This window comes from Triturus cristatus, chromosome 8 (assembly GCF_964204655.1).
Source record: "Triturus cristatus chromosome 8, aTriCri1.1, whole genome shotgun sequence".
Classification (NCBI taxonomy): domain Eukaryota; kingdom Metazoa; phylum Chordata; class Amphibia; order Caudata; family Salamandridae; genus Triturus; species Triturus cristatus.
The window spans coordinates 42,567,982-42,575,855 of NC_140591.1; the positions used below are offsets into that span (position 1 = coordinate 42,567,982).

General features: G+C 50.9%; 1 protein-coding gene across 1 annotated transcript; it reads left to right on the top strand.

Moving 5' to 3' along the window:
* The first annotated feature begins 892 nt into the window (after positions 1-892).
* Positions 893-1,204, top strand: LOC146799959 (histone H4). The gene has a single exon (XM_085623694.1). It carries the CDS (start codon positions 893-895, stop codon positions 1,202-1,204), a length of 312 nt encoding a protein of 103 aa, XP_085479820.1.
* The last annotated feature ends 6,670 nt before the right edge of the window (positions 1,205-7,874 follow it).

Consider the following 7,874-nt stretch of genomic DNA (forward strand, 5'->3'; position numbering starts at 1 on the left):
CCATCCGCAACGACGAGGAGCTGAACAAGCTGCTGGGCCGAGTCACCATCGCCCAGGGAGGAGTCCTGCCCAACATCCAGGCCGTGCTGCTGCCCAAGAAAACCGAGAGCCACAAGGCAGGGGGCAAAGCAAGCAAGTAAAGGCCCGCAGACCACCGTGGAAACGCACCCTAAACACAAAGGCTCTTTTCAGGGCCAACCACAGACTCCATCAAAGAGCGTATCCGTGGCCAAGGTGTTACTCTGGCGGCTTCATAGTTGCGGCAGCGCCCGCACCGTCGCTACATAGGAGGGCATGCACAAGCCCTCGGACGTACACGTAGATCTTGCCCCCGTCCCAAAACCTAGCTTGAGGCCCACAATAATAATGTTTTTGTAAAAAAAAAAAAAATGTACATTTTAATAGGGGCAGTTTACAGACTTGCCACAACCGGGCGTGACATGTGGACAGTGTTACGGGGTGGCGGGCGGCCGCACACAGCGGGGTGCTGCCGGCGAGGCCGTTAACCTGTTTGCTCCATTAACACTTTTCAGAGCCTTCTGTTCATGGTGGGAGCGGGCACCGAGCGCCAGGGTTAGGCGGGCCGCGGTGACGAGTGGGGGCCCGGGAAGGGAGGCGCGTGTGTGTGTGCTTGACTGTGATCTATGCCCCGGCGGCAGCTGCAGAGCCCACGACAAAGAGGCGGCTGGGAGCGCGCTCTTTTTCAAACGGCAACGGCCGCTCCAGCCCCCGCTCCCTGCAGAGGGCGGTCCGGGGCGGGCTCCCTCGCCATCCTTTGAGTCACGTGGGCCGCTTGCAGCGCCCTAGCTGGTCCGGCACAGCTCCTCCATATAAGCAGCCGCCGCTGGCCGCGGCCCTCATTTCTGCTCAGTCACAGCACCGACAGGAGACCATGTCTGGACGCGGTAAAGGAGGGAAGGGGCTCGGCAAAGGCGGCGCCAAGAGGCACCGCAAGGTGCTCCGGGACAACATCCAGGGCATCACCAAGCCAGCCATTCGCCGCCTGGCGCGCCGTGGCGGGGTCAAGCGCATCTCCGGCCTCATCTACGAGGAGACCCGCGGGGTGTTGAAGGTTTTCCTGGAGAACGTGATCCGGGACGCCGTCACCTACACCGAGCACGCCAAGAGGAAGACCGTCACCGCCATGGATGTGGTCTACGCCCTGAAGCGTCAGGGTCGCACCCTCTACGGATTCGGCGGGTAAACACTCGGCTTGCCCACGGAAAAAACAAAACAAAACCCCCGACCACGATGTCATGGGAGAGCTGTGTCTATGCGCTAGGGCTGCTTTCTAGGCCCACAGCGGGTCGAGTGAGGGGTGCATCAGGGGAAATTCTCCGCAGCCACCCTGCCATGCAAGGCACTGTCCCGGGACCAGGGTGCCTTCCTGGAGCCCCGGCATGGGGGTCCAGGGGCGCGTTCATCCCAGTCCAGCCCATGGGGCCGCTATCCTGAAGCCCTGTACTGGGCACCTAAGGCGGGTATAGCCCGGCCCAGGGGCCCGCCATCCTGGAGCCCTGAACTGGGGACCTAAGGCGGGTATAGGCCGGCCCAGGGGCCCGCCATCCTAGAGCCCTGTACTGGGGACCCAAGGCGAGTTTGGCCCGGCCCAGGGCCGGTCATTTCTCCCTCGACTATTAAGCCCCCACGTAGTGGGGGCTTACAGAACACGGACGAGGGACAAAGGTTAGAGTTAGCCGCGCCGGGAGCGCGGCCGGCCATCTGGTCGCCGAGTTGCGCGACCAGATGGCCCTCGGAGCTGAGCGACCAGATGGCCGGGCGGCGGATCGGCCGCGCTAATTCTAACTTTTGTCTCCCGCTCGGGCGCTGTAAGCCCCCACTCCGTGGGGGCTTAATAGTCAGTAAAATAGAGTTCCCATGCAGGGCCATGGGGTGTGGGATCCTCATTTTTTTTGTGATCGATCGTGACCGATTTCGGGACCCTCTGGGCCTCTAAGCACCTGTTTTAGTACTTTTTTTTTTATTTATTTATTCTTTTGTTGGCATTTTGGTTCAAGGGGACCATGGCACTACTTCTACCCAGGGCAATGGAGCTCCGCTTCGGGTAACATTTCAGGTTTTCCCCCTTAGCTGGAGATGGGCCCCAATAAAAAAAATCGCAATAATAATATAATACATATATTTTTATTTTTTTATTTTTTTTTCGCCCAAAAATGAAATAATGTCCTTCACAGTATCTGGTCCATTTTATTAGCCTCCAGTCACCCCTTTAACAATGTTTAATACAAAAATAAAAAAAAAGTACTAACATTTTAGGTCCAAGGGGACGAAGTCACTTTTTCTACACAGGGCTATGGAGCTTCGATTGGGGTAATATTTCAGGATTTAACCCTCGGCTGGAGGTGGGAAAAAAAACTTCACTCAAAAGGTACACAAAGCCCTTTACATTATCAGATCCAAGACTTCAGTGTCTCGGGCCCATTTCTAGCCTCCAGGCGCTTGATTTATTCTTTTTATGACATTTTGAAAATTACAGGTTTAAGGGGACACAGTATCTCCTTCTACCCAGGGCTATGGAGCTCCGCGCAGGGTGAGATTTCAGGGTTCACCCCTGGCTGCAGGTGTGAAGATAAAACACTTCACATAATCAGGAAAGTGTATTTAGCTGCTTTACAGTATCAGAACAAGGCCTGCAAGGTCTTGGGTTTGTTTCCAGCCTCCAGGCACCAGTTGTACTGATCCTTGTGACACTTGGAGGTGTTATGCTTCAAGGGGATGAAGTCGCACCTTCTACCCAGGGTTATGGAGCTCCGCTCAGGGTGAGAATTCAGGGTTCACCCCTGGCTGGTGGTGTGAAAACAAAACACTTCACATACTCAGTAAAGTGTATTTAACTCCTTTACAGTATCAGAATAGGACCTGCAATGCCTTGGGTGTGTTTCCAGCCTCCAGACTCCAGTTTTACTGATACTGGTGACATTTGCAGGTGTTAGGCTTCAAGGGGATGAAGTCGCACCTTCTACCCAGGGTCATGGAGCTCCGCGCAGGGTGAGAATTCAGGGTTCACCCCTGGCTGGTGGTGTGAAAATAAAACACTTCACTTACTCAGGAAAGTGTATTTAACTCATTTACAGTATCAGAACAAGGCCTGCAAGGCCTTGGGTTTGTTTCCAGCCTCCAGGCACCAGTTGTACTGATACTTGTGACACTTGGAGGTGTTATGCTTCAAGGGGATGAAGTCGCACCTTCTACCCAGGGTCATGGAGCTTCGCGCAGGGTAAGATTTCAGGGTTCACCCCTGGCTGGAGGTGTGAAAATAAAACACTTCACATACTCAGGAAAGTGTATTTAACTGCTTTACAGTATCAGAACAAGGCCTGCAAGGCCTTGGGTTTGTTTCCAGCCTCCAGGCACCAGTTGTACTGATACTTGTGACACTTGGAGGTGTTATGCTTCAAGGGGATGAAGTCGCACCTTCTACCCAGGGTCATGGAGCTTCGCGCAGGGTAAGATTTCAGGGTTCACCCCTGGCTGGAGGTGTGAAAATAAAACACTTCACATACTCAGGAAAGTGTATTTAACTGCTTTACAGTATCACAATAAGGCCTGCAAGGCCTTGGGTGTGTTTCCAGCCTCCAGGCACCAGTTTTACTGATACTTGTGACATTTGCAGGTGTTAGGCTTCAAGGGGATGAAGTCGCACCTTCTACCCAGGGTTATGGAGCTCCGCGCAGGGTGAGATTTCAGGCTTCACCCCTGGCTGGAGGTGTGAAAATAAAACACTTCACATACTCAGGAAAGTGTATTTAACTCCTTTAAAGTATCAGAATAATGCCTGCAAGGCCTTGGGTGTGTTTCCAGCCTCCAGGCACCAGTTTTACTGATAATTGTGACATTTGCCGGTGTTAGGCTTCATGGGGATGAAGTCGCACCTTCTACCCAGGGATATGGAGCTCCGCGCAGGGTGAGAAGTCAGGGTTCACCCCTGGCTGGAGGTGTGAAAATAAAACACTTCACATACTCAGGAAAGTGTATTTAACTCCTTTACAGTATCAGAATAAGGCCTGCAAGGCCTTGGGTGTGTTTCCAGCATCCAGGAACCAGTTTTACTGATGCTTGTGACATTTGCAGGTGTTAGGCTTCAAGGGGATGAAGTCGCACCTTCTACCCAGGGTTATGGAGCTCCGCGCAGGGTGAGAATTCAGGGTTCACCCCTGGCTGTTGGTGTGAAAACAAAACACTTTACATACTCAGTAAAGTGTATTTAACTCCTTCACAGTATCAGAACAAGGCCTGCAAGGCCTTGGGCCTAATTCCAGCCTCCTGGCACCAATTTACTGATACTTGTGACATTTGCAGGTGTTAGGCTTCAAGGGGATAAAGTTGCACCTTCTACCCAAGGGTATGGAGCTCCGCGCAGGGTGAGATATCAGGGTTCAACCCTGGCTGGAGGTGTGAAAATAAAACACTTCACATACTCAGCAAAGTGTATTTAACTCCTTTACAGTATCAGAATAAGGCCTGCAAGGCCTTGGGTGTGTTTCCAGCATCCAGGAACCAGTTTTACTGATGCTTGTGACATTTGCAGGTGTTAGGCTTCAAGGGGATGAAGTCGCACCTTCTACCCAGGGTTATGGAGCTCCGCGCAGGGTGAGAATTCAGGGTTCACCCCTGGCTGTTGGTGTGAAAACAAAACACTTTACATACTCAGTAAAGTGTATTTAACTCCTTCACAGTATCAGAACAAGGCCTGCAAGGCCTTGGGCCTACTTTCAGCCTCCTAGCACCAATTTACTGATACTTGTGACATTTGCAGGTGTTAGGCTTCAAGGGGATGAAGTTGCACCTTCTACCCAAGGTTATGGAGCTCCGCGCAGGGTGAGAATTCAGGGTTCACCCCTGGCTGTTGGTGTGAAAACAAAACACTTTACATACTCAGTAAAGTGTATTTAACTCCTTCACAGTATCAGAACAAGGCCTGCAAGGCCTTGGGCCTAATTCCAGCCTCCTGGCACCAATTTACTGATACTTGTGACATTTGCAGGTGTTAGGCTTCAAGGGGATAAAGTTGCACCTTCTACCCAAGGGTATGGAGCTCCGCGCAGGGTGAGATATCAGGGTTCACCCCTGGCTGGAGGTGTGAAAATAAAACACTTCACATACTCAGGAAAGTGTATTTAACTCCTTTACAGTATCAGAATACGGCCTGCAAGGCCTTGGGTGTGTTTCCAGCATCCAGGCACCAGTTTTACTGATGCTTGTGACATTTGCAGGTGTTAGGCTTCAAGGGGATGAAGTCGCACCTTCTACCCAGGGTTATGGAGCTCTGCGCAGGGTGAGAATTCAGGGTTCACCCCTGGCTGTTTGTGTGTAAACAAAACACTTCACATACTCAGTAAAGAGTATCTATCTCCTTCACAGTAACTGAACAAGGCCTGCAAGGCCTTGGGCCTAATTCCAGCCTCCAGACACCAGTTTTAATGATCCTTGTGACATTTGCAGGTGTTAGGCTTCAAGGGGAGGAAGTCGCACCTTCTACCCAGGGTCATGGAGCTCCGCGCAGGGTTAGATTTCAGGGTTCACCCCTGGCTCAAGGTGTGAAAACAAAACACTTCACATTCTCAGTAAAGTGTATTTAACTCCTTTACAGTATCAGAATAAGGCCTGCAAGGCCTTGGGTGTGTTTCCAGCATCCAGGAACCAGTTTTACTGATGCTTGTGACATTTGCAGGTGTTAGGCTTCAAGGACATGAAGTCGCACCTTCTACCCAGGGTTATGGAGCTCCGCGCAGGGTGAGAATTCAGGGTTCACCCCTGGCTGTTGGTGTGAAAACAAAACACTTTACATACTCAGTAAAGTGTATTTAACTCCTTCACAGTATCAGAACAAGGCCTGCAAGGCCTTGGGCCTACTTCCAGCCTCCTAGCACCAATTTACTGATAATTGTGACATTTGCCGGTGTTAGGCTTCATGGGGATGAAGTCGCACCTTCTACCCAGGGTTATGGAGCTCCGCGCAGGGTGAGAAGTCAGGGTTCACCCCTGGCTGGAGGTGTGAAAATAAAACACTTCACATACTCAGGAAAGTGTATTTAACTCCTTTACAGTATCAGAATAAGGCCTGCAAGGCCTTGGGTGTGTTTCCAGCATCCAGGCACCAGTTTTACTGATGCTTGTGACCTTTGCAGGTGTTAGGCTTCAAGGGGAGGAAGTCGCACCTTCTACCCAGGGTCATGGAGCTCCGCGCAGGGTTAGATTTCAGGGTTCACCCCTGGCTCAAGGTGTGAAAACAAATCACTTCACATACTCAGTAAAGTGTATTTCACTCCTTTACAGTATCAGAATAGGGCCTGCAATGCCTTGGGTGTGTTTCCAGCCTCCAGACACCAGTTTTACTGATGCTTGTGACATTTGCAGGTGTTAGGCTTCAAGGGGATGAAGTCGCAACTTCTACCCAGGGTTATGGAGCTCCGCGCAGGGTTAGATTTCAGGGTTCACCCCTGGCTCAAGGTGTGAAAACAAAACACTTCACATACTCAGGAAAGTGTATTTAACTCCTTTACAGTATCAGGATAAGACCTGCAAGGCCTTGGGTGTGTTTCCAGCACCCAGGCACCAGTTTTACTGATGCTTGTGACGTTTGCAGGTGTTAGGCTTCAAGGGGATGAAGTCGCACCTTCTACCCAGGGTTATGGAGCTCCGCTCAGGGTGAGAATTCAGGGTTCACCCCTGGCTGGTGGTTTGAAAACAAAACACTTCACATACTCATTAAAGTGTATTTAACTCCTTTACAGTATCAGAATAGGACCTGCAATGCCTTGGGTGTGTTTCCAGCCTCCAGGCTCCAGTTTTACTGATACTTGTGACATTTGCAGGTGTTAGGCTTCAAGGGGATGAAGTCGCACCTTCTACCCAGGGTTATGGAGCTCCGCGCAGGGTGAGATTTCAGGGTTCACCCCTGGATGGAAGTGTGAAAATAAAACACTTCACTTACTCAGGAAAGTGTATTTAACTCATTTACAGTATCAGAACAAGGCCTGCAAGGCCTTGGGTTTGTTTCCAGCCTCCAGGCACCAGTTGTACTGATACTTGTGACACTTGGAGGTGTTATGCTTCAAGGGGATGAAGTCGCACCTTCTACCCAGGGTCATGGAGCTTCGCGCTGGGTAAGATTTCAGGGTTCACCCCTGGCTGGAGGTGTGAAAATAAAACACTTCACATACTCAGGAAAGTGTATTTAGCTGCTTTACAGTATCAGAATAAGGCCTGCAAGGCCTTGGGCCTACTTCCAGCCTCCTGGCACCAGTTTTACTGATACTTGTGACATTTGTAGGTGTTAGGCTTCAAGGGGATGAAGTTGCACCTTCTACCCAGGGTTATGGACCTTCGCGCAGGGTATGATTTCGGGTTTCAACCCTGGCTGGAGATGTGAAATCAAAACACTTCATAGACTCGGTAAAGAGTATTTAAGTCCTTCACAGTAACAGAACAAGGCCTGCAAGGCCTTTGGCCTGATTCCAGCCTCCTGGCACTAATTTACTGATACTTGTGACATTTGCAGGCGTTAGGCTTCAAGGGGACAAAGTCGCACCTTCTACCCGGGCTTATGGAGCTCCGCGCAGGGTGAATAGTCAGGGTTCACCCCTGGCTGGAGGTGTGAAAATAAAGCACTTCACATACTCAGGAAAGTGTATTTAACTCCTTTACAGTATCAGAATAAGGCCTGCAAGGCCTTGGGTGTGTTTCCAGCCTCCAGGCACCAGTTTTACTGATAATTGTGACATTTGCTGGTGTTAGGCTTCATGGCGATGAAGTCGCACCTTCTACCCAGGGTTATGGAGCTCCGCGCAGGGTGAGAAGTCAGGGTTCACCCCTGGCTGGAGGTGTGAAAATAAAACACTTCACATACTCAG

Bases quoted from the DNA above. Each gene is read 5' to 3' on its own strand.
- LOC146799959 (XM_085623694.1), top strand. From the start codon at position 893: ATGTCTGGACGCGGTAAAGGAGGGAAGGGGCTCGGCAAAGGCGGCGCC.